This window comes from Cercospora kikuchii, assembly GCF_019650295.1.
Source record: "Cercospora kikuchii DNA, contig_00009, whole genome shotgun sequence".
NCBI classification, from domain to species: Eukaryota; Fungi; Ascomycota; class Dothideomycetes; order Mycosphaerellales; family Mycosphaerellaceae; genus Cercospora; species Cercospora kikuchii.
Window position 1 is genome coordinate 30171 of NW_025408590.1, and position 23674 is coordinate 53844.

The 23674-nt window shown below is 52.7% G+C and overlaps 10 protein-coding genes across 12 annotated transcripts; 5 read left to right on the forward strand and 5 right to left on the reverse strand.

Annotated features, from left to right (window-relative positions):
• Positions 1-378: 378 nt before the first annotated feature.
• CKM354_001216000 (uncharacterized protein) lies at positions 379-2457 on the reverse strand (the record flags this gene model as incomplete). Its single annotated transcript, XM_044807673.1, has 1 exon — positions 379-2457. One exon carries the CDS (start codon positions 2455-2457, stop codon positions 379-381), a length of 2079 nt encoding a protein of 692 aa, XP_044663608.1.
• Positions 2458-2751: 294 nt separating this feature from the next.
• CKM354_001216100 (uncharacterized protein) lies at positions 2752-4506 on the reverse strand (the record flags this gene model as incomplete). Of its 2 annotated transcripts, none has more annotated exons than XM_044807674.1 (4): positions 2752-3203; positions 3259-3861; positions 3913-4084; positions 4138-4506. In XM_044807674.1, the coding sequence occupies 4 exons, from the start codon at positions 4504-4506 to the stop codon at positions 2752-2754; spliced, it is 1596 nt and encodes a 531-aa protein (XP_044663609.1). The 2 variants fall into 2 exon arrangements, with proteins under 2 accessions (XP_044663609.1, XP_044663610.1); XM_044807675.1 differs by having other exon boundaries at positions 3259-3867.
• A 723-nt stretch (positions 4507-5229) lies between these two features.
• CKM354_001216200 (uncharacterized protein) lies at positions 5230-7075 on the forward strand (the record flags this gene model as incomplete). 2 transcript variants are annotated; one of them, XM_044807676.1, is made up of 7 exons in its annotated part: positions 5230-5263; positions 5312-5459; positions 5527-5812; positions 5880-6005; positions 6069-6218; positions 6272-6653; positions 6897-7075. In XM_044807676.1, the coding sequence occupies 7 exons, from the start codon at positions 5230-5232 to the stop codon at positions 7073-7075; spliced, it is 1305 nt and encodes a 434-aa protein (XP_044663611.1). The 2 variants fall into 2 exon arrangements, with proteins under 2 accessions (XP_044663611.1, XP_044663612.1); XM_044807677.1 differs by lacking the exon at positions 6897-7075 and having other exon boundaries at positions 6272-6760.
• Positions 7076-7349: 274 nt separating this feature from the next.
• Positions 7350-9308, forward strand: CKM354_001216300 (uncharacterized protein; the record flags this gene model as incomplete). Its single annotated transcript, XM_044807678.1, has 8 exons — positions 7350-7434; positions 7485-7570; positions 7621-7808; positions 7861-8167; positions 8224-8529; positions 8586-8938; positions 8991-9120; positions 9177-9308. The coding sequence occupies 8 exons, from the start codon at positions 7350-7352 to the stop codon at positions 9306-9308; spliced, it is 1587 nt and encodes a 528-aa protein (XP_044663613.1).
• A 236-nt stretch (positions 9309-9544) lies between these two features.
• On the reverse strand, positions 9545-10243 carry CKM354_001216400 (uncharacterized protein; the record flags this gene model as incomplete). The annotated part of the gene is made up of 1 exon (XM_044807679.1): positions 9545-10243. One exon carries the CDS (start codon positions 10241-10243, stop codon positions 9545-9547), a length of 699 nt encoding a protein of 232 aa, XP_044663614.1.
• A 696-nt stretch (positions 10244-10939) lies between these two features.
• CKM354_001216500 (uncharacterized protein) lies at positions 10940-12448 on the reverse strand (the record flags this gene model as incomplete). The annotated part of the gene is made up of 1 exon (XM_044807680.1): positions 10940-12448. The coding sequence occupies one exon, from the start codon at positions 12446-12448 to the stop codon at positions 10940-10942; it is 1509 nt and encodes a 502-aa protein (XP_044663615.1).
• A 634-nt stretch (positions 12449-13082) lies between these two features.
• On the reverse strand, positions 13083-13967 carry CKM354_001216600 (uncharacterized protein; the record flags this gene model as incomplete). The annotated part of the gene is made up of 2 exons (XM_044807681.1): positions 13083-13562; positions 13635-13967. The coding sequence occupies 2 exons, from the start codon at positions 13965-13967 to the stop codon at positions 13083-13085; spliced, it is 813 nt and encodes a 270-aa protein (XP_044663616.1).
• Positions 13968-14776: 809 nt separating this feature from the next.
• Positions 14777-15543, forward strand: CKM354_001216700 (uncharacterized protein; the record flags this gene model as incomplete). Its single annotated transcript, XM_044807682.1, has 2 exons — positions 14777-14844; positions 14904-15543. The coding sequence occupies 2 exons, from the start codon at positions 14777-14779 to the stop codon at positions 15541-15543; spliced, it is 708 nt and encodes a 235-aa protein (XP_044663617.1).
• Positions 15544-15925: 382 nt separating this feature from the next.
• Positions 15926-17344, forward strand: CKM354_001216800 (uncharacterized protein; the record flags this gene model as incomplete). Its single annotated transcript, XM_044807683.1, has 2 exons — positions 15926-17119; positions 17177-17344. The coding sequence occupies 2 exons, from the start codon at positions 15926-15928 to the stop codon at positions 17342-17344; spliced, it is 1362 nt and encodes a 453-aa protein (XP_044663618.1).
• A 2966-nt stretch (positions 17345-20310) lies between these two features.
• CKM354_001216900 (uncharacterized protein) lies at positions 20311-22563 on the forward strand (the record flags this gene model as incomplete). Its single annotated transcript, XM_044807684.1, has 1 exon — positions 20311-22563. One exon carries the CDS (start codon positions 20311-20313, stop codon positions 22561-22563), a length of 2253 nt encoding a protein of 750 aa, XP_044663619.1.
• Positions 22564-23674: the final 1111 nt, after the last annotated feature.

Consider the following 23674-nt stretch of genomic DNA (forward strand, 5'->3'; position numbering starts at 1 on the left):
CTGGACATCGGAAGACTGTGGGCCGAAGGCTAAGTCAGGGCGAGTGTAACCCTGGCGCTGCTTGCTAGCCTAAAACGGGGTCGGTCGTCCATGCTCCGGTCATTTGCAACCTCATCCTAGTGAACGAGGCGTGCGCTCCAATAACCCTGTCAAACGTACGACCGCGTGCAACGGTAGTCAAAGCGTCGAGCGGAGACTCAAAATGATCGGGAGAGCAGGCCAGTGAAATCGCTGCAATATGATAAGTAGCTCGACTGCAGCATATCACCACTTGTAAATCACATCGCAATTGCTAGCAGGTGTCTCTTCGTCTGCACAATGTCGCTAGAAGCTCTGTTATGAGTCATCTGCCTACGCTCCACATCGATGCACAATGAATCAATTATACATATCTGTAGGCGCAAAGTCGTCCATTCCGTTGAAGAGAGCGTGCAATGACAGATCTGCTGCATTCCCCCATTCAGCAAGAACGAGGTTTGGGATTGCTTCATCGAAGTCGAATGGGATGCTGGGATCTGTCGGCGGGTCTTGAAGAACCTGGTTCTGCTGAGTAGCGGAAATTGTTTGATGCCCAGCAAACGCATGAGCGATGCCGTGCGACTCTATTCCAGCCTGGACAACTATATCCATAGGCACGATGCCACTTGTCTGTCTGACCACGTCTCGGAGACGGCTCACGATGCGGTAGGCTCGATTGGCAGCTGCATTCTTCGCTCTCATCGCTTCGATACAGCTTACTGCCACTGTCGCTGTGTTCTCGTAGTACTGAGTATCTGGTTCGTGCGGTGTTTGATCCATTCTTCGCCGATATACGCATTGTGATGTGAATGAGAGCATTGATTGCAGCATGAAGTATACCGCGTACCAAGCCAGTCCACTGTGTAGCTGATCTGCATGCTGCTCGCAGAATGAGGCGATATCATTGATGGTCGAAGCAGCAACAGACTGGCATCTTGACCCCACAGCCAGCTTCTCAAAAGTGTCCACGCGATGCCTCTGGCTTGCAAGGAGCAGGAGCACACGCAAGTTTGCTGCTTTCCAGCTTACTGTCTGGCGTGGCCCCAGGAACCATGTAGGGACATCCGAACTGCTCATGTATGCTGGTAAGGCGGCCTGCCAGTTCTGAATCATTTGCTCCATTACCACAGTCTGATGATCAACATCAGAGCATGAAGTTGCACAGATTAGTTCATTGTAGACCTTGTTGGCAATCTTGGTCAACCGAGCAAGGGCGATGGTCACGGAACAGATTGTCGGCCCTGGCGCCTCGGCGACCACACCTTGGTCATCGACAGAGCTTTCGTCCACGTTATGCGGCATTCGAACGTCAAAGGTAGCGTCCGAGAGGAGTGAAGGTCTGCCGGTCGTGATATTGAACCAGCTATCAAAGCAATATAGGACCCAGAACAGTATCCGCCGACGGTGTTTCTTGAAAGGGCTGGCAGTTGACATATCTGGCAGTTCGTGATGCAGCCCTAAGCCCATGGCCAGCCTAAGAGCTATGCCAAGATAATTGTAACCCGTGTTGGGACGGTCAGTCTTCTGTAGGTAGTTCCCGAGTATGAGGAATGCCTGCACATTATTCAGAGAGCCTGATTCAAGCACCTCGGGCTTCAGCAATGACCGTGCGGCTTCAAAGTATAGCGAAGGCTGGTCTTCGGCACCACTCCCAGACACCCACTCGCCCATGGCCAACACAGCGTAATAGGTGATGTGCCATGACGAGCTCCGAGGTAACGACTTCCTCCTGGCGCATTGCTCGCGAAACGATCGCTCGTGGAGGATAGGGTAGTATGCATTGTACTTGGTGAAGTACGACGAAATGAGCTGCTCTTGAATGAAGGTCGCGGACAAGGTGTTCGAGATGGTGCTCGAGAGCTCGGAGGCAGCTCCCACATTTGAGATGGGCGTTTCTGGCAGAGTCCGGTTGTTTCGACGCCCGGTAGGATTTGAAGGCGGCAGAAAAGATGACACGGACTGGAGAAGTTCGTGACCAGAGCTCTTCCCCAGATAGCCAGAGCCAGAGTGTTTACTGGTCAGCGCCGCCATGCCGTCTCTTGCATGATCGCTATCAGATGACTGATTACTCTGCTCAGGATCGGAGGCTTCGTTCCACTCATAATCTGCTGTGCGTTCCCGAGCATGAGACGTACGTGGCAGTACCTGAATCGTTTCCTGCTGAGTATCACGCTCAATTGTCGTGTCGACCATAGTCTCGCTCTCACGCTGATACAACAGCTGCTCCAGCTCTCGACATCGTGCTTCGGCTTGATCAAGATTCTGACGCGTGAGAGGCGTCCTTTGCTGCGGCTCCTCGAAGATGCACGCTTTCCCTGCTCGTTTGCAGAATGCGCACTGAGGACTGTCTGCGCTCGGAATGCATTTCGTCTTTCTTCTCTGGCATTCGTTGCAAGCCTTGTCAGCCAGGCCTCGACGCACGCCGCGTTGGGCTGGCATTTCGGCGGTGGCTGTTCCGCATTGCGATGCTGGCACAATGCACGGCTTCGGCTGACTATGTGCGAAGGGGAGATGTTTACTTTCGGATGACAGTGATCCGATCACGTGCTGTGATGAGCCCTACCAGGTTTTCTAACGCTAGCACCATTCGGGCTTAGATGACAATTGAGAGTTCATCCCCTGGCAGCGCGTCTCTCCGACTCAGATACTGACAACGCAGCTGGCTATCAACCAAAGCCTCGGAAGTTTCTCATACGGTCTCGTTCTATCATAGTCTACACAGACTAATGCCGATTATTCCTTTGACGAAACAAGCAAATGATCCAGTTCAACTTCCTCCTTGCGACGACGATACAACAGCTTGTTCGCGGGATCGAGAGTGGTCATCACTCCCACGGTGTGGACAGGAGCCAGACTCGCCCCATCCGCCAACTTCCAGTCGTACTTGAGCAATAGATGACACAGCGCGATCTTGGTCTCGTTGGCGGCAAAGAATCGACCAGGACATGCGTGGATGCCGTGGCCAAAGGTGAGGTGATCGGGACTGGTGGAGACCAGATGTGCTTTGTTCGCTGTCTTGGGATCCTCTCGCATGCGCAAGAAACGGAAGATATCGTATTCTTCCGGATGAGAATACAGCTCTGGACTGACCATGTTGACGGCATCTATCGCCACTCGCTCGCCCATTCGGATAACAATACCGCCTGGCAGCACGATCCGTTGTGTTGCTAGCCTACGCATGACAACTGCGCCACGACTGTCAGACGATCGAAGGACCACAGAACTCCATGCTGAACTTACGAAACGAATTAGGTTTTATTCTTTGTGCCTCTTTCAACGCGCTGTCTAAGAGCTTCATATGGAAGAGCGCACTTTTGCCGAGGCCCTCGCTCCGGATCACATCGACGATCTCTTTTCGCAACAGGGTGATGGACTCTGGCTTGTTCGCCAAACGCAACATGGTTTGTGTGAGCAAATCTGATGTCGTGTGTATTGCAGCAAAGGACAGCAACAGTTGCATGATACTCGGGCTGTACGGCACGCCCTTGCTCTCTTGCTCGGCCCATTCGATTGCATCGTCGAACTCTGGCAGAGGCGTTCCCGTACTCTCGGCAGCTGCTTTGAGACTGCGTCTCCTCTCGATGTATGGTGTGATGACATGCTCCGCATCTTTCAAGTTCTGTCGAACTCGTTTGCAATCACTCGAGAGCCAGCTGTACGGCACAACGAGGAATTGTGGCACCAGCTTCATCCGGAGTGCAGCTGCGAAGGAGTTCACGGTGTAGGACTTGGTGATGTCAAGCCACTCTTGATTTCGACAGAGTTCTGCTCCAAGAAAGATGCGAGAGGAGAGCCGGGCGACTAAGTCCAGCATCGCACGCCGGATACAGATCCCCTTCCACTCTTCATCTTAGTCAGAAAATGGCCATAGTTTAGCAATTGGGGCATACCTACCAGTATCATCGCCGAATATCGAGCGCGCGGCAAACGTTGCTTCGGATGACAGTGGTTCGCTCACAATACTCAAATGTTTGGTGAGTTGCTTCCTCACTAATGTTTGCACGACCTGCCCGTCATGCTGAAGAAGGGCATAAGGTTCAAAGCCGGGAAGGTGTCCATAGAAGTCCTGTGCTAACGTAAGCGCTCAGCGATACCTTATGGTGCAGGTCGACGACGTACATCTGTGATTGCTGCGCTGAAATCGAGCTGTTCTTCGTTGCGGATCAGCTGCGCACTTCCAGGTGGCAAGACAAGCACTTCACCCAACTCGGTAAGAAGCCTGTAAGGTTTGTCTCCGTATCTTTTCCTAGTCTCGGAAAGTATCTCGGAACCCTTTGTCAGAAATTCGAGCTGCTTGAAGAAGCGAATTTGGTACCATCGGGGAGGATTCGCGAGTGGGTACTGCGATCTCTCCTCGAAGAACCTCAAGCAGATTACGATCAACCCAGCAAGAATTATCGTAACAACCAGTGCTGGGCTACCGGCGGTCTTGTTGGCAAGCAGCGTGGTCAGAGCCTCGGATCTAACTCCAACGTTGGTGGTAGACATTTCCAAGCGTGAAAAGTGCATATTCTCCAGGCAAAGTGCTTAAGGCAGACCGAGGGGTAACTTTGGACATTGTGGGTACAGAAGCTCACCGGTCCAATAGATATATTCGAGCAGGCGCGCCATTCCATGCTCTTGACGACAATTATGAGTTATACGTGCGGCTCTTGAGCCCTCTCGGCTCCTCGACTTCCCCTCGGATCCTCGACTACCCTTCTTCTCTCTTCCGTGTTATGTCAACACGTTCAATAAGCAGGACACGAATAAACCGGAGAACCCGCGACTCCTGAGACATCGGTGTTTGCAAGGATTCGAACCGCCGTTAGAGTTCTCCAACTTGACCTGCGCCACGCCGACTATACCGATGTTAGTCAAGATAGCATGACTTCCTCATGCCAAGACTTATGCATTGGCAGAAACGGAACAAGGCGACGGGCGGGTCTGGCTGCTCCGTCGCATATAAGATATATACTCCAAGTCTGGTTCCCTGTCCGGCACTTTTTATAGCCGAGCACTTCAGCACAACAGTGATTATCCTGCTTCGTGACTGGGCAGCGTTGTTGCATACCGGCCGTATGTGTACAGAACGCCAAGAAACCGGGGGCGCATGCCGGGCTGAGCCAGGCCTTAGAAATGCTGGAATGATTGTGACCCCAAGTCTTTTAAATGACAACGCAAGTCTTGGGCGTGCAATACACACTACCGACACCTCTCTGAGCGTACACCATGGCACGATGCGACAACCCACTCGATGTTGGAGGTAGGAATGTGTTCTCCACGTGATGGATACCGGCTGACAGACCAGTAGTTCATGAAACGCCTTTGTTCAAAAGCTTCACGGCCCATGATCTTCTGATCTTGATAGCTGGGGTCTGCGCACTCGTGGCATGCACAGCGTCAGCGTACCTGATCTACCGGCATATCACACATTACACGCAACCAAAGTTGCAGAGACTGTAAGCAACACAGTAATGCTCAGTGTTGAGCTGAGTCGGCATGAAGAATACTGATGGCAGATTGCAGTACCATTCGCATTGTGTTCATGGTTCCAGTCTACTCCATTTGCTGCCTTCTTAGCGTCCCATTCTACAAGCCAAGCGTTTACCTTGCTGTCATCTACGAGTTCTACGAATCACTGGTGATCGCATCTTTTTTCTTGCTCCTGTGTCGGTATATGGGTCAGGATCTGGACGTGGTACGACGCGCCTTTGCTCTACTCGTGCCACGTCAATGGCTCCCACCAGTCGGGCCTTTCAGAAGATTCGTATTGCGCAGGAAATCGATGACGAGCGGCTCAACATGGTTCAACGTATGTTCACTATCAACCACGAGCTTTTCATTTATCTGTTGAGATAGCTGACGTTCGAATTTTGCAGAGAATTTCGACTTGCGTGCTCCAATTCTGCGTGATCAAATTTCTGGGAGCTATTGCAAAGATCATCACAGAAGCTTTCGATGTTTACTGCAAGCATTCTATGAGCTTCAAACACGCCAGAAGCTCGGTATGCTACAAAGCATCTCTAAACGTGATTGGGGACATTGGCTGACATCGCTCTCCTCGCTAGATCTTCGTCGTTGAGATCATTTCTCTTGTAACAGCCATGTGGACATTGCTGAACTTTTACAAGCAAACTGAATTGGAGTTGGCCGCACATGGTCCGCTCTTAAAGTTCATGGCCATCAAACTGGTGGTGTTTCTCTTCTATGTGCAAAGTGTGAGTTGCCAGGCACATCATATGTCTCTCGAAGCCCATGCTTACAATCACAGTTTCTATTCAACCATTTGACGAAGTACGACCGGGTGATGAGCCCCACAGACAGTATATCATATCCCTCTGTGGCTGTCGGCATTCCCAATACAGTTCTATGCTTTGAGATGGCCCTAGTCTCTATCATGCACCTTTACGCCTATCCGTACAAAGTTTTCAAGGTCGATAAAAACGAATCCAAGAAGCAGATCGTTGGCGATGAGTCTCAACTCAGTCAACCCACTTATGTCACCGACGATCAAGAAGCAATTCTATACATGTCCGATGAGCCACAACAGATCCCACTCAACTGGAAGCAAGCCGTATTGGACGTCCTCAATTTCAAAGACATCTGGATAGCAGTGAAGCAAGCCATGTGTGGTCGTTTCGCTTATGGTGAGAGTAAGCAAGGTCATGGTCAGACGACGAACAGGGGGGACAACAATGCTCGAGGCGTGACCACAAACCTGTCCGAAGCACTTGTTCTCTCCCGGCAGAGCCGACCGTGAGGGAAGATCCTGCGGCCATGGATGATATGACGAGATTTGTACACTAGAACGCCTGTCAGAGTGCGTCGAACTTTTCCGCACGAATATATATCACAATAGAAGATCTGATTGAATGAATGACCCTTTCCCAAGGCAGGTCGATACATCTTGATCTGGAACATCCTGTATCCGGATTCACCCAACGGAATGGTCGAGAGCTATGTGCCTAAGTACAAGCCACCAGACCTATCGTTCGCCCCAATCTACCCAGCCGGGGGACAGTGCAAAGTCACACAAAGGTCTTTGGAGCAACTTATCCAGACAGCCAAAGTTTGAAGAGTGCACCCTTGAACTAACCACGAATGCCGTCGGAGGGTTGCATTCCGGACGTGGCGTTCGTATACCTGGATCTTGGCTGGTCAAACTTTCGGACGTCAGTCGACCGATGTGAGCGCCACACTCTGGACTCACGCTTGAGCAAAGGGCAGAACTCTCCATGTCTGAACATGGGATAAGTACCTGGGGTCGACCAAGCTTCTCCACGTTTCTCCATCGTTTCCCCACAATCTACCTCGCGACTCCCACGTGGCAGCACGATTTCTTCTCAGCCATGAGCGATCTCAAAGGCGATCAATACCAGATCGAGGTCTCGGGCGATGCCAGCTCCTCGGAACCATTAGAGACCAAGTTTGCCTGTACGCATTCCCATTCAGACTTGGGGTGACAGGATGCTTACACGCCGTAGCAATCGGAAGATGGCAAGCAGCAAAAGTCTTCTGGAAGGCCATGCTGTTCTGCATGATCCTCAACTGGGCAGCACTGAATGATGGCGTAAGTTTGGTGTTCCCCATCACTGCATGCAAGTCTGACAAAGAAATCAGTTCCAACAACAAGTTCCCGGCAACATCATTCCACTGCCAGCCTTTGTCAATCAGATGGCAGACACGGTAATCGACGGCGAGCCGGCAGTTAGCGGCCGCATCGTTTCGTTCTGGCAAGGCTTTGCAGAGATGTCGAAGATGGCAGGTATGTTTGCCGGTGGATATTTCGCCGACAAGTTCGGCCGCAAGTATGCATACTTTGTCTGCAAACTCGATCATCTCGATGCTGACAGCTGACAGGAAAGCAATGATGGGTGCTATCGTGATACTCCTCGCCGGATCAGTGGCTGAGATTGCGTCTTCGAACTGGAGACACTGGCTGGGAGCCGCTGTTCTTGTTCGTCTTGGTGTTGGTCTTGCTCAGTCTATTCTGATCACCTACATCTCCGAACTGGCTCCTTTCCAGATCCGCGGCTTCATGATTGGAGCCTACCAACTTATGCTTGCTTTTGGTCAACTCATCTGTGCTATTGCTTCGCAATTGGTTCAGGTTCATCGGCCAAACGAATGGAGACCATTGGTTGCTACTGAGTTCATCTTCACAGGTGTAAGCGGCATCGAACTGTTACGACCACGAGGACTGTACTGACAAGATACTCCTAGATTCTTATCCTGATGATCTGGTGGGTTCCGGAGTCCCACATCTACTATGCACGCAAAGGCAACATGGAGCTTGCGAAACGGTCCATGCTCCAGCTTTATGGCAACGCCCCAGGATACGATGTCGAACACGAATACCGTGTGATCGAGCACGGAATTGAGGCGGAGAAAGAGTTCAGCAACGCCTCCAAGCATGCTTCTTTCCTGGAGATCTTCCAGGGCACAAACTGGCGCCGAACACTGGCTGGAGCTGTTGGCATTTGCAGTCAGTGGTCAGCCGGTGCTCCCATTGTCTTCAGCTATTCCACCGTAAGTCTAGGCATTGTCACTCGAACATGTACCCGATGTTGACTTGTGGTGTCTAGTACTTCTTCAAGGTTGCTGGTATGGAGGACCCATTCATGGTCACCATCATCACCTTCGTCCTTCTCATCGTATCGATCTTTTGCTCACTGATCGCCTGCGAGTATATTGGACGACGACCTCTCCTCGTTGGTGGTTGCTTCCTGATGTGCTTGTTCAATGTCGGCCTGGCTACCACAGGATTCTTCCCATCCGGAGGCGCGAAGAAAGCTGGTCTCGCATGCTTGCTGATTTGGGTCCTGTGCTATGGCGCGTCGGCAGGTCCCATCGGCTTCGTGGCATCGGGCGAAACTTCCACTCCTCGTCTGCGGGCACAGACTACCTCGTTCAACTTGGGCTGCTACGGTGCTGGATTGTGAGTTCACTTCACCATTGATGACTAGGATGATTGCTGACATATCCACAAGCGTTGTGTTTCAATGGACAATCTCCTATATGATCAGTCCCGATTATGCCAATCTTGGTGTCAAAGCCATCTACGTTTGGGCAGGTCTGCTGGTCCCGACCACGCTGTTGCTGTGGATGTACTACCCAGAGGTCAGTATCTGCGTGCTCTTTCATCGCTCGTATGCTTGTGCTAACAATTTGTGCAGACCCAAGGACGAACATATTGGGAGCTGGACGAGCTTTACGAACGCAAGGTTCCAGCTTGGAAGTTCAAGAAGACTCAAACTTTGACTGAGCGTAGCGGACAGAAAGAAAGGTCCCGCAGTGTCGTGGCATGAAGCAGTATGTGATACGTATACTAGGATCGGAGGAGCAGAGCGTACAATCTGGATTCCGAACAGGAGAAGATGGAGGGCGCACTGCACTTGCCCATTATCTATTCTGGCAACAGATTTTGTCATGAATTCCTTGCAATACCCACGCTCGCCATTGGTCACTGTCCTGTTCCAAATATTCACTCTGCGCTGCACTGAAGCTGAAACTCACTTTCTAGGACTTGAGTATCTCCAAGATCTCACTGCCAAGACGTGCAGTTCCCTTTCAGTGGTTGCGTTGGCTGGGACATCGTCTTGTCTGAATTCCAGAGAAAACCGGCAATCTTGATATCCTGGAAGAATTGCCACAGCTTAGGTAACAACAGTGCCTGCGATTCTGTCGTCGATGTTTGTTTGGTACAGAAGGCCTCCGTATCCTCATCCTTTGATTCATCGCCCGCGCCGTTGCCAACTGGGTTAGATACACTGTTGGCCCAATCCAACGGGCTACTGGTACTCTTGGGTGGTCCACTTGTTTCTGGGCCTGTGTGGTCTGTAGCAGATGGTCTTCCGGCAGCTCCAGGCTCACCGACAGGTCCAGCAACACCCGGAGGTCTGTTCGTGCCGCCTGCAGATGATCCTTGAGAAGTTCCAGCTGCAGGCCTTGCTGGCATCGGCGGCGGATGCAGAGGCTCGGGTGATGCTGGTGGCCTCCCACTTCCACCAAGTTTTGGTAAAGCCCGATGTACGAGCGAAGTAGATTCTGCATCGCTCGAGTCGGAGAGAACCTCGACACCAGAGCCATGCGAAACGTGCATTGGCGCATAATGCTTGTATGGGAAGTCATCATGTTTGTGAGGGATAGAGGGCGAAAGAATGGCGCGGCTCAAGCTTGGTTGTGGCAGACTGGCAAAGACTGCGACCAGAAGTGAACCAATGCTTGTTGGGAGAAGCTTCATGTTCTGACTGTGGACTTGAGTGTGATGCTACTAGTGAGTAGATTGCGGCAAGCCGAGATAGTAGCTCTATGATCACACTCCAAGGCGTTTTGTTTTTCCTGGAAAGACGAAGTCGCGCGGGCTGTTCTGTCGGAGATGGTTAAAGCGGACAGAGTGAATGTGTGCTCAAGTTCAATCGGCAATGCGTGTCGCTGCGCTACTTCTCTGTTTGATGCTGTTTTGGGCAGCAGGTGTGCGGCTTGAAAGCAACTTGCGAAGATCATCCCGATCATACCATTCCTGAGCACTGCCTCGACTGTGCCGCTGCACTAGCGCAGCGGCCAAGCATTCGCCCCACGATAGTGCTCTTCAAAACATACGTTGCGACCTGTTCCAGTGCCGCAGATGCGAAGAAGAGGCGTAGGTTTCAGCTTGGGTGCATGCAGTATGGTTTTGGCGGCTATACAGCGTGGGCGCTTAAAGAAAAGCCCAGTGTGCGGCACAGCTTGAAGGATTTACCGCGCCATGTTTCAGCAAGGCCCGTTGAGATGTACAGCTTGTGAATGGGGTAGTCTTGGAGATTGAGGCGAGCTTGATTATGGCTCATGCATTGCAGTCTAGACATGTTTGTGACTGGTGGTGGCATGGGAAATCCGTGTGTTGATCTTTCAATACTGCTTCCAGGCCTTGCTGTAATATTCATGGTCGCTCGGAGATTTAAACCCATTGCCAGGTGCGCTCGGAGATGCATACTCCTTTGCTAACATTCTTATTCCACTCACTGCATTGCCGTGTACCCAAATCATGTGCACCAAGCTTCCGCAGGTGTGGTGCTAGAAAAGAAGGCCAGGGCCGACAATTGAAAAAGAGAGTCCCATCATCCCATCGTACTCCTGCCTCAACCAAGAGCTTTATGACTGTAATATTACCCAGCTGCAGAGCCACGTGCATTGCTTGCTGACCATTGTCACCGTCGCCTCTACCTGGCAGATCAGGGAATCTGCCAAGTAGGTGCGCCACAAGGCCAGCATGTCCACCTTTCGCAGCAGACCTCAATGATGGCGTAGAATCGGCGCCTTTGTCGATGAGCATCTCGACCAATCCTCGGTGCCCACCCTCTGCGGCACCCTCGATTGGACACCAGTCCCACCTTGCACCCTTCGGATTGAAGGTGAGGCTTGCGCCACGATCCAGCAAGTATTGGACGAGAGCAGTATGGCCTCGATAGGCCGCCAGATATAGGATACTGGGGCAGTCACCGCGAGCACGGTGAATAGCCAGGTTGGCCGGAATGCCAGAGTCAAGGATCATAGAGACGACCTCTTTCCTGATGTGCTGCACTGCAACCATCATCAACTCCCTGCCCAGACCATTGAATTCTGTCCAGTGACGTCCCATGACCTTGCACAGTTCATCGATGAGATCGATACGCCCAGCTTCGCCTGCTGCTAGTATGCATCTCGAGTACTCTATGCTCGTGTCTGGTGGTCGATTTTGGGGTTGGAGAAGAAGGTGAACAATCTCTGTATGTCCATGACAGATTGCAAGCCGCAAAGGGGTAGGAGGTACGCCGAACAATCGGAGTGGATACCTAGATTTTCGATCCCACTCCAGTGTAGTGGCCGATGGATTGTAAGCTTGAGCTCCGTATGCAAGTAGCAGTTTAAGAATTTCAAAATGTCCACCAGCAGCCGCCAGATGAACTGGACTTTGGAAATATGGCGTGACACCATCGACCTCCGCTTTGAATGGCATTTTGCTGCGCCCTTCCAACAACTGTCGGGTGAGCTCAAGCTCGCCAGAAATGATGGCCCCGCTCAGCAGGTTCTGGGCCTCCACGTTCTCGCCTTTCTCCACATTATGCTTCAATTGGACAGCACAGGCGACTGCTTCATGCCGACTGCCGCGGCGGTCTGTGTCAACATCGTCCAGTAAGTCGTCCAATTTTGAGTTCATGTCTGAGATGATACCAGTTTTTGCCAGGGTTTGTGATTGTCGAAGGTAGATCTTGCCTCGAAGCTTGGGATTCATGCGATTTTCCAGATGTGGTGTAGCTTTGTCGTATATGCTGACCACTTGACTCACGCAGATGGCGTGCAGGATGGCGGAGTCGAATGCTCGACATACTGTTCGTAAGCACACTGCATTCTGAATGCCAATGATGACCACGAGTCCTTCGACGATGGCATCGAGGATCTCGGAGGGGCAGTCAAGGAGCGTGGGCATGACGGAAGATGAGACACCTCAAGGCTTGGAGGGTTCCTTGCGATTCAAAAGGGAAGAACTTGATGCCAGGCGGCAGCCGGACAAATCACCTCGCCCAGCAGGCCGTAGGAATGGCTTTTATGGCCTCTGAACTCCAAGGCAACAGTGTCCAGAGCACATGTCGCTGCTGTGGCGGTGCTTGGCTTGGCGGGCTCTTTCTCAGCCGAATTGTTTGGCGAACCCTTGATGTTTCATCTCTTCAATGGCTATTCTGCCACTGTTGAACGAATCGTGGAGAGGAGTCATCTCATCGGGACAAGCGAAGAACGTGGCGTGGGCGCTTAAGTGCACTGCCTTGCCAAGACGCAACTAAGCCCCAGCTCGTCTTCTTTGCTCAACCTGAAACCCGCGCCTCTACTTTTCTGTAGCGCTGAAACAAACGTCGACAGTGCTTCTACAGCTTTTTCAATTTGAAAAGCACAATTTCGTGCATCAATTACTCCAATAGTCCCAAGTAGCTCGAGGCATTTCGATCGACCTGTCAATGTTGGCCTGACTGCTCTTCTTGCGACATTCATCATGCTTTGCACTTTAGGAAGCGGTCGAGCAGTGCAAGTAAAAAGTAGGGCAAAGCCTCGAGTGTGATCCCCCCATATTACTGATTCGATGTCTCCCAATCGCCTGGCCGATGCCCATTCCTCTCCATGAAACCCTCAAGGAATGCGAAAGCCTCATCCCGTCGAAACTCATCCGGCCAACCGAATTGACGATAGACCTGCCTCACATATTGCCAATCCAGATCTGATCCCCCAAACCACACATCCTTCTGAGCTAGAACCTCCACCTCAGCAATCTCTTCACTCCTCTCCGGTATTCCATGAGCTTCACAGGTAATCCTCCCAGGACAAGGAATAAGCTGCAGCGATCGATACTTCTCCTTCAGATCCTCAAAGAATGGCTCAACTTCGACAAATGAGACAGTATCGCAGCGGACGATCTCTTCCGTAATTTCACCATGCAAGACATCAATGATGAATGTCCGACCGAAGCTTTCCCAGCCGGCAGCGAATACCAAGAGGTTTGAATGATCCACAGGGCCAGTAAGCGTACACCAGATTTCGGACCCGTTCATGATCTAATCATGACTTTCTACGTAACCGTGTTGCTCATGATCCGTATAATCAAGCAGCTTTGATTTGTAATGGACGTGGGTAGACTTCCCATCCGCTCTCTGCCTGAAATACGGCAATTGTCTCATGAACTCGACCACACCTTCCGACTTCTTCTCCATGATCGTGTTGGGAAGCATCGACTTATCCCAGCCTTCTGGTGGAGGATATTTGAGATCAGCAGGATCATAATGCAGAGTCGCTAGAAATTCGTAAAAGTCCGTGAAGAACCATACAAGGCCCTCAGGGGTATACGGAGAGTACGACTCGTTGCTGTTGTCACTTCCTCCGTCCGAGTCCTGGTCCAATGAGTCCCTGTCAGCGACATCGTGGTTGAAATGTATGTCGGAAGTGTTCAGGTACTCGACCATCGCAGTGCCAGACTGTAATGACCAGAAGTTGGAGGAGGAGCCGAACTTGAACAGTGACCTGAGGAAGCCGTCTTACGAGTCGCTTCGTTTTGGAGCGTAAGACCAGAATGGGTTCGTGAATGTCTTCAGCTCTGGCCCTTAACATTGATGTACCACTGTGCCGCTTGAAGCTTCTGACGTCATGGCTCTTCGCTGCCTAAAGGCGCTGCCTTGCTCCAGAATCCTTTCCATCGACATCAAAGTATGCTCACATGCCTTTCTGTTGGCACCCCGCTGGCCTTACAGATTTGCACTATGTCGACATTGAGTAAAAATGCCAGTGTGCTCAAAAGTTGGGAGCTGACAAGGCGCGATGAGAGACTCATTTGACGAAGTAGGGCTTGAAGATGAGTATTGCGGCACTGAGGGTGTTAATCCGGACAAGATGTTCCTGAACACATCGTCGCTTTGGCAACAAGTGTTGAGATATGAGGGAGTCCCGTGGTGAGCTCGAAGTGGACTTTGGCATGCTCATTCGGAGACAATTCTGAAGCTTGGCTCGAAAATCGCGGTATACTCTCACAAGCGCTGATTAGTTCTCCCTCCGCATTCCTTGATTGTGGCGCTTCTCGAGAAAGTTGATGCTGTCGTCCACGAACCGGGTCACGAGCGCAGTAGGTGATCCTTCGTCGCCAAGGGCGTCCCTAGCTTAGCATTGGCAAACTTGTTCTGTCGTATCGTGCCTCGGCCTCCCACATAAAAGCCTTCGAGCAAGCCCACATCTTGCAGTTGCAGAGTCAATCTTCGTATCGTTGCGAGTCTCCATCGAGATGGCATTGCATTCACTCTTCTGGATCTTCAGCCTGCTGTTGACCTGCCACGCTCAGAACAATCAGCTGTAAGCTCGTACCATTGAGTTTCACATACCAAAATCCACTAACAACCATTTGATATTAGCCGTGGACAGAACCTTACAGTCTCATTCGGGCCAGACAATGGCGCTGAATGTCCGAATACCGAAGACCCAGCTTCTCTCACATTCTCCACCGGCAGCATCCCGCTTGGCGACATTTGTTACAACCTCGACGAAGTCTTTTCCCCTCTAAATACACTCAACGCTTCAGGTTACCACGACTACTCCGGAATCCTCTGGTCTGCATCGAACACGCCGATTCAATATTCTCTCACCAATCCTTCAGCATACAGCACAAACACGAATTATTCGAGGATTCGGTACTCGCAGACCAATGCCACGGGCAACGGAGAGCAAGGTGAGGGGGAGTATGCAGCTTTGAGGTTGTATGTCTACGGCGGGAGGGAGTGTTCAAAACTGCCGCCGTTGGCGGGACAAGATGCAATGGAACTGCCGATTTATGATTGGACTTGTCAGAGTGGTGCTGCTGGAGGAGACTGTAGGATTTTGCCATATGCGATTCAGAGTTTTGCTGTGCAGAATGTGTTTCAGAATGGCCAGCCTGAAGGCGAATGTCGTGAATTCGAGGTGCTGGGAGGTGAAAGTGATGCTAGGAGAGAGAGCGTGAGTAGCTGGCTCGTGGGATTCGGCTTGGTTGTTGCGATGGTAGCTGGCTTTCTGTAAGTTGGAATGGCCGTTCAGATCTTGCTTCAGAGGATTGTGTCTGGCATTGCAATATTGCAATGGCGCATTCGTTGCTCGGTCATCGGCAGCATACGGAAGCAAATGTCAAGAAGGGCGATGCTTCCTATTGATGTCCGGTCCATCGAAAAAATAGAAGGTGAGAGTGGAAGTTCAAGTGATGGTGAGAAGAATCTGACATGTGATCGCGCGTTCCGAGCACGGACTCAATTAAGGTTTCGCGTCGATCGCGTGGCTCAGGTTGTGCTCCACCTTCAATTCACTGTTGTTGATCGCATCGACCTTTCACGACATCCACTCCACCAAACACTCATGCTACCGACGCAACATCTTCCGACTGCCAACAGAAGTCACCGCTCCCACAATGTCGTTCTTCAAAGCCCCTTCATGGGCGAAGACGCAAACGAAAGCCGACAGCGATGATGAGGACGATGATCAGGACTTGTTTAGCCACAGCAAGAACTTCATGGCCATTCAGCGCGACAGACTGGAGCAGGAGAAGCGAAAGAAGGAGCGGGCAAAGCAAAAAGAAGAGGAGAAAGCACAGCGACGCAAAGACAAGGCTGCGAAGACGGACAGTAAGAGCGGAGTCAAACGTGAGAGCCTCGAGCGTAATTCAAAGGATGAGCCTGTCAAGAAGAGGCGCATCAACTCAGAAGAAAGTGCAAAGCTGTTAGCGTCCGTCGGGATCAAGCCGGTGACTATCGACAGCGATACCGAGGACGAACAGATCGTGTACGAGCCCGAGGATTCATTACCCGTTCGTCGGTCGCCGAGGAGCAAACGTACGAGGGATGCCCTTGCTAGAAGCAGAGGTAGGAGTGCGCTGGACAGTACGACGAGAGCAGAGCAAGACGCAGAAACAGAGAGTGAAGTGGAGATTGTGAAGAGCACTACAAAGCCGGCACCGGTGGTGGAGGAGGAAGAAGAGGAAGAAGATTCAGACCCAGAGATCGCAGCGCTGCAGAGAATGGCCCGGGAGAAGCACAGGCTGAAGAAGCAGCAAGAAGAGCTGAGGTCAGCGACTCCAGGTGCAGGCAATTCAGAGGGAGACAACCTGTCAGGACTGCCCACGCCTCCTCCACCCGATCCCATCATCTCGCTCTTCATAACAACGGACATACCAGACGCAGTGGAGCTCCTGGTAAAACGAAAGATGTCACAGGATCTGGGCACAGTCCGGCGGGCTTGGTGTGGGAAGCAAGGGTTTCCGCAGGACTTTAGTGACAAGGTCTTCTTCACCTGGAACGGAATACGCATGTATGACTTCACCACCTGCAAGCGACTCGGACTCGAAGTCGATTCAGAAGGAAATGTTGTGCGAGCGGATCAGCGGGATGCTGATGGAGCTGCGCAAGTCCATGTTGTGGCCACCACTCAAGAGCTGTTGGATAAGCAGAAAGCCGAGAAACTACGGCAGGCGAAGGCTGAGAGCGCTCAGTACGAGCCCGAAGTTGAGACCGAGGCAGCCGCTGAGGAAGAGCAGCAACAGAAGGCTGAGGTAAAGATCATCGTGCGAGCGAAGGATCAGCGACCCGTCCACGTGAAGGTGTTTTCGGTAAGTCGGATTAGATGCCCAGACATATCCGAACGAGCTAACAACGTGGATCTTCAGACTACCAAGATCTCCAAGATCATCAACTACGCAAAGAAGCAGATGGGCGTCTCAGCTGATCAGCCCGCATACCTTTCCTTCGATGGAGATCGTCTCGACCCGGACGATGTAGTCGGCAACACGGAAATGGAAGATTTGGAAAATGTCGACCTCGTTCTCGGCGAATGATCATAACCCCGTCACAACCATCTCACCCCCATGCGGTGTAGTCTCTGACTCGACAGGATTTCCCACGCGATGGCCTGGACTGTCGAGAATCCGACAGTTTGGACACCGACAGGCACGACCACTTGCTTGGGACGAGACTCGACGAATGATACGATCTACGACCTTGCTCACGGATGATGCGTTGGACGGTGTGGACGGAGGTCCTGCAGTCATTCATGCACGCGAGCGTGCTCATCCTTGTTCGAAGAGGTACACGAGGCTTGCAGGCTTGCGTGCTCCGTCGACCCTTCACCGCTCTTGTATACTACCACCACGTTCTTCTTCGCCACATGATACCCAGATAGTAGTACGACGCAAACATGAAGAGATGAATGATGAGAGTAGCTCCTACAGATACTGAACGCGAAATTTTCCATGCAGATTAATGCCGAAGAAGAAGCGCGAAAGGTGCTTAAGCGCCAACCCAGCCCAACCCGAACTCTTCCATCTCATCTGCCTTCACCAGTCATCCTCTCAATCTTCCACAACTTACCACTCGCTTCTACTGCATGCAAGTTCGCGGCAGGCTGAATGACTGTACTTGACGAAGGACCCGAAAAAACTGCACGCAGAATACTTTTGTCGCCCAATGACGAAGTTGTACATGCACGTCTTCCCTAGTCTAGTGTTGGGCGTCCATACGTGGCTGTCCTGGATTAGCTACAGTAGCTAATAGTGTGGGCTGGAGTTTGGGCTTGGCTTCTTTCTGCCCGAACCCGCCGGGCATGATGAAGAGTGGTGCTCTCTTCTTGTCCAGCCAACGCTTTTTCTCGTGCTGCGTTTCGCAGCACCGAGACATGTGGCGCGATTGTGGACGAGGGTATGACTGCAGAAACAATTGCTTTGAAACGCAGCGGGAATGTCTCGGCTTTGGAGCGTTTCTGGGTGGTACGTGGAGAGGACGTGGTATCATAGGGCTGGCTGGCTGGATGAATGTTCTGTTCTGGGTATCTGAAGGCTGGAGCAGCGGTCTGTTAAAGAACGGGCTGGGGAATTTTGCTGGGATGTTGCTTGTTATCCTTCTGGTCGTCGGCGCCCAAAAAGACGGAGAGGCGGTTGACTGGTCGTAGCACGTGCGGCGGATTGGGTATACATACTGTATCCATTTCTCTGCTGCAGCTTTGGGTCGCAAGTTGCAAGGGTGGGTTTTGTTTGCCTAGCCAGCTGGCATTTTCTGCGCTGCGCTGGTCGTGTTTGGAGTTTTGAGTGACACAGATCCGTCATTGCATCGCAAGGAAAACTCGCCGCATTCCCGCTTGATTGATTGCAGCTTTCCCTTTCGCGACACCTTCTCCGGTACCAGCAAGTCAGTACTTTCCTGCGATACTTACGACTGTACCTTGCTACTCAGCATCTTGCCACCGAGTTTTGCCTCATCTGGTCAGCAATTGCCTGCGTGTGTTTGCCCAGGCGATACTTTTCTCCGCGCGACTCAACTACAGCAATCATCCATGCTTTCAGGCTCCTTCGCACGTCGACATACCGAACTACGAAGACTGAGAAGGGCGCCTGCACCACCGACAGCAGTACAGTGAAAGAGAGACTGGACGGCCACCTGCGTACGAGGCCTGCTTGCCTGGGCTGTCGCGCATATTCTTGCATCCGGTGATTCTGTGTCGGCCCGCGACACGCCTGGCTGACTTGTCTTGGAGAAAGGTTGTTACTTGGCCAACGGGCCCAGCATTGGAAGTACCTCCTACCTCGTAGCCAGGCTTTTCAAACAATCCATTGATCACAGCCACCATCCCGCCTACACCGGTCAGCACTCATCAGCATCGCAGTCAGACCCACCGTCCGTGTGTTGCAGCCTTCGTGCCTAAGCAGCTGCTGGCACTACTGCAAACTACCACGCTGCGTGCAGGCTGCAGCGGTTTTTCCCGCCGCTTCGTCTTATACCCTGCGCCCCCGTTCGATTTTCGCTCCACGCCGCTGTTGCTGTTTGCGCGCGCGTGAAATTGATCTCGCTCCGGAGCCTGCAGAGTCACGAGAGGAGTGCGCGTTGGATCTATTGATATACACGAATCACCCCGCACCCAGCACTGGACCGCAATCTGCCATTGTCAGCCCCCTATCGCCAATCGCAGCAGCGAAGGAGCCCGCCGAGACGAGAGTGATCTCCCGCCGTGATCTGCTGCTGGACACTCCCGCTCCCCCCATTGCATCATTGCGCTGCCGCGAGGGGCGACCAAACACACAACAACCTTTTGCTGCTGCTGCACCACGCACACGCACGCCTCCACCTGTCATCGCCATTGTTGGTGGCCATCGCTGTCACCAACTGCTGCACGGCAGTCGCGCGACGTCGTTGCCCAAAACGCGCCAAAGTTTCGTACGAAGCTTGACGAGACGTTTCACACAGACCAGCCGTTTAAGATCTGGCGGCTAGGAATTGACCTCTCGGCTTCTGCCAGCCAGACTTTCGCGTCTAGGGAATCCTGGACCGACAGCGCCTCGCAATTACAGCAATCCGGAGGGCTGTGTTTATACCCCTCGTTCCCGCCGCCCTCTCCCACGCTGCCATCCTGGGGCAGCACGGCCACATCACCGACCGACCGACCGCAAAGGCGACCGCCTCTCAACGAACATTCACTGTCGGAGAATTGTGTCACGTCGACCAGGTCACTCCGAGGCTTGACGTGCAGCAGAATCCGGTACGTGGGAGGGCAATCCCCAAGCTACGACGTCGCCGTAGCACCCTTTGGGCAATACTGTGACGCGGGACCACCCATTCACCTGGGCTCTTCACAAAGCTACGCCAGACCACTGGTTGGCGTTTCGACCTTGTCCTTGTAGCTGACAGTAACAAGGCCAGGATTGAGCTTGCCTATACATTGCTCTGATCGATGTCGCGGGCGTAAGTAAAATCCCATTCTCTGTTCCTCACCCACATACTTGACCTGCTTCGCCTCCGAGGCCCTCCCGCCCCAATGGCCACCCGCGTTCCGCAGAAAGGCGCAACTAGGGTTTCCCCTCCGCGCACAAGTGCACCGAAGGAGTCTTCAGCTGACATTGAGCGACCTCGCAGACAGAGTACAGCCTCATTCTCTGTACGGACGGGAGCGGATCGAGTGATACACGTCTTTCCCGGAGGCCACACATCGTCCGGCGGCAGCGCATCAGTACGTTCACCACTTTCGAGCGGCGGCAGCCGTAGTCCCTCCTCCAGCGACTCGAGCTGGGACAACATTGGCGACGGCGACTACGAGGACGAAATTGACCCGTCCGACTCAGCTTCGCGATCACGCGGACCACACTCCCGCCGCCCGACAGTGGAGGTGCCGATACCACCTGCCAGGCGGCACTCCTCTCGCAGGACACATCGAGACGTAGAGCGAGAGGAGAGAAGCCCGCCTCGGCATCGTTCTTCGCGACGACACCACTCCAGGCACGAAAGCCGCCACGAACGTCGACGCGACCGCAGCTCGTCGAGGCGTGAGCTCTCGGACGGCTCGTCCAGCGCAGGCACCGTGGCCGACGACTACCCACCGTATGGCCACCCTGGCATGCCTCGCGCACCTTATCCCGGATACAGACATGTGCCGCCTGGAAGCCATGGTGGCTACCCACCGACGATGGCGTCGGGTCCCTCAGCGGGATACCCAGACCCATACCACGACCCGCGCCAGGCTCTCGTAACGCGAGATGCCTTTGGCTACCCTTCGCACGCGAATCCGTTTGCTGCGCACCAAGCACAGCCGAATCCCTTCTCACCGATGCCCAACGAGAGTGCGAGTTACTTTGGCGGCGCACCAGAACCGCCCATGCCTCACATGGGTCCACCGCCGCCACCACAACGACATCCTTCCGAAGTTGACGTTCACGGCCGACGTGGCAGACCGCAAAGCTTCGTAGCACCAACACATTTCGCACCCGAACAAGCGATGATGCCGTATCAACCTGCTGGCTACCCTTCACCATATGGCCATCCATATGGTATGCCAGGCTATCCCATGTACCCACCAGGAATGCCCGGATATCCTCCTCCGCCTGCAACCTCACCGCCACCTGCTGCTCCTGAGAAGAACAAGGACCTCGAGCAGTTGAAAGAGATGTTGACGAAGAAGAAGGAGGAAGATACCAAAGACGCTGGTGCAAAGAATGACGAAATTGCCGCGCTCAAAGAGCTCATCAAGAAGCATGAGGAAGAGCGTGTCGCACGGGAGAAGGCATGGATCGCTGAGCGTGAAGCTGAGGCTGCTGCAAAGGCCGCTGAGAAGGCAAGGGCCGAAGAGGAGAAGAAGCGCAAGGCTGAGATCGCGGAGGCTGCGAAGAAGGCGAAAGATGATGCTGAGTCAAAGGCTGCAGATGCCGCGAAGAAGGCCAAGGAGGAGGCTGAAGCTGCTGCGAAGAAGGCCAAAGATGAGCACGAAGCGGCTGTGAAGAAGGCAAAGGAAGAGCACGAAGCGAAATTGGCAGAAGCTCAAAAGGCCAAAGACGAGGCCGAGAAAGCGAAGAAGGCATTGGAAGAGGAAGCGGCGAAGAACAAGCCGACGCCAGATTCACTCAAAGCACCAATTCGATTCAAGGATGCGGTTGGACGCAAGTTCAGCTTCCCATGGTCCATCTGCAAAACATGGAAGGGAATGGAGACTTTGATCAAGCAGGCTTTCCTGCATGTCGATGTGATTGGCGATCATGTTCACCAAGGCCATTACGATCTCACGGGACCTGATGGAGAGATCATCCTACCACAAATCTGGGACTCGATGATCCAGCCTGATTGGGAAGTCACAATGCATCTTTGGCCGATGGAGGAAGAGAAGAAGCCTCCAAAGGAAGATCCTTTCGTTGGTTCCCTCAACGACCCATTCAGTTCATTTGGCCTAGGAGGACTCGGAGCCTTTGATGCGATGCCACCTGAGCCGGGCAAGAAATCCAAGAAAGGCAAAGACGCTGGCAAGAAGGGCAAGAAACCCAGTAGCCCAGATTCAATGATCATGGTGCCACCTCCACCTCCTGGCATGGGTATGGGCATGGGTGGAATGCCGCCTCCGCCTCCACCTGGCCCGGCGGGCGCGTACCCGGATCCATTTGGCTTCCCGCCTGGAATCTCTCCTGTCATGGATAAGCCGAAGGACAAGACCAAAGCTCGCAGCAAGAGTGTCAAGTCGAAGGAGATTTCGCCTCTTGCTGCTTGGTTCGCTGGTGGCAATCTCGCTGCTCGCCCGAAGAAGAGATGATCGTTTGCTCGGCGCTCTTTCTTGTACTGGGCTTCGGACTCGGCGAAGTTTGCCTCTTGCTGCATTATTGAGCGAATTGGTCTTTTGCGAGGATTCGGCTCTTGACAGCATCATTGTCTAATCACAACCCTTCCATCGTGGCTTTTATGCGAAACGGCAGGAACTGGACTGGGTGAGACCGAGAGAGCTGGAGACCGCGGCGTTCGACGGTGATGAATCCTTCTGTCTTACGCGTCCGCTCATCTCGTATTTTTGGGGTTTTCCTTTCCACTTCTCCTCTCCTCTCTTTCTACAATAGAGGGTCGAGGCGGCTTTGGCTTTCGGGTAGAAGGAGGCATGCGGAGGATCCTTGCTGTCCGGAACAGCGGTATTCTCAGGAGGATGGGGTCGGGGAAAAGCCATTGCATTGTTTGTCTTGTGCACTTGCTGATGCTGTTCCTGTTGCTGTTGTTGAGAATACCCCCTTTTTGCAGCGTTCGGGCGTTGTTTGCGTTGGATTTTGAATTTGGTTTGAACTGAGATTATGCTGATGCTGATGAGAGATGAGGAATGGGATCGAAGAGCTTGAGAGGGAGAAGGTAGCAATTTAAGACGACGATGCTGCTCGCGCAGTTTAGTGTTTTTAGATATGAATGAGGGTAGAGGATTAAGTGGTGGAGGATTAGTGTTTATGCGATGTTATGAAAATCGTTCATCATACTGTGGTTTTGCTTCACTTGTCCTGTCGTATCGTCTTGTGCGCAGGGGAGACTACCAGCGTTGCAGAATCCTTGTCACTTGCCTCAGGCTGAGACAGGCATCACCTCCTGCAAGTCGAACCTCTCTTCGGTTCCTTCTTCCACCATCTTTGTTGGGTTTGAACACCGACAGCACACGCGCTCGACACGTGCGCGCAGCCAGACGCGCAGTGGTGTCAATGACACCAGAGTCCTGGGCAAGACCACTGCACCTCACCGGTTCTGATACCTTCTGAATTGGCTGTGCTCACGTCCTTTTCCGGCAGCAGAGCTCGAACTCCAACACCCACGAACAAAGTTGGAACCAACCTGTCACGATTGCGATGCACTAGGAAGGTCTATGGTGCTGAGGTGGGCAGCTCACTACATCCAGT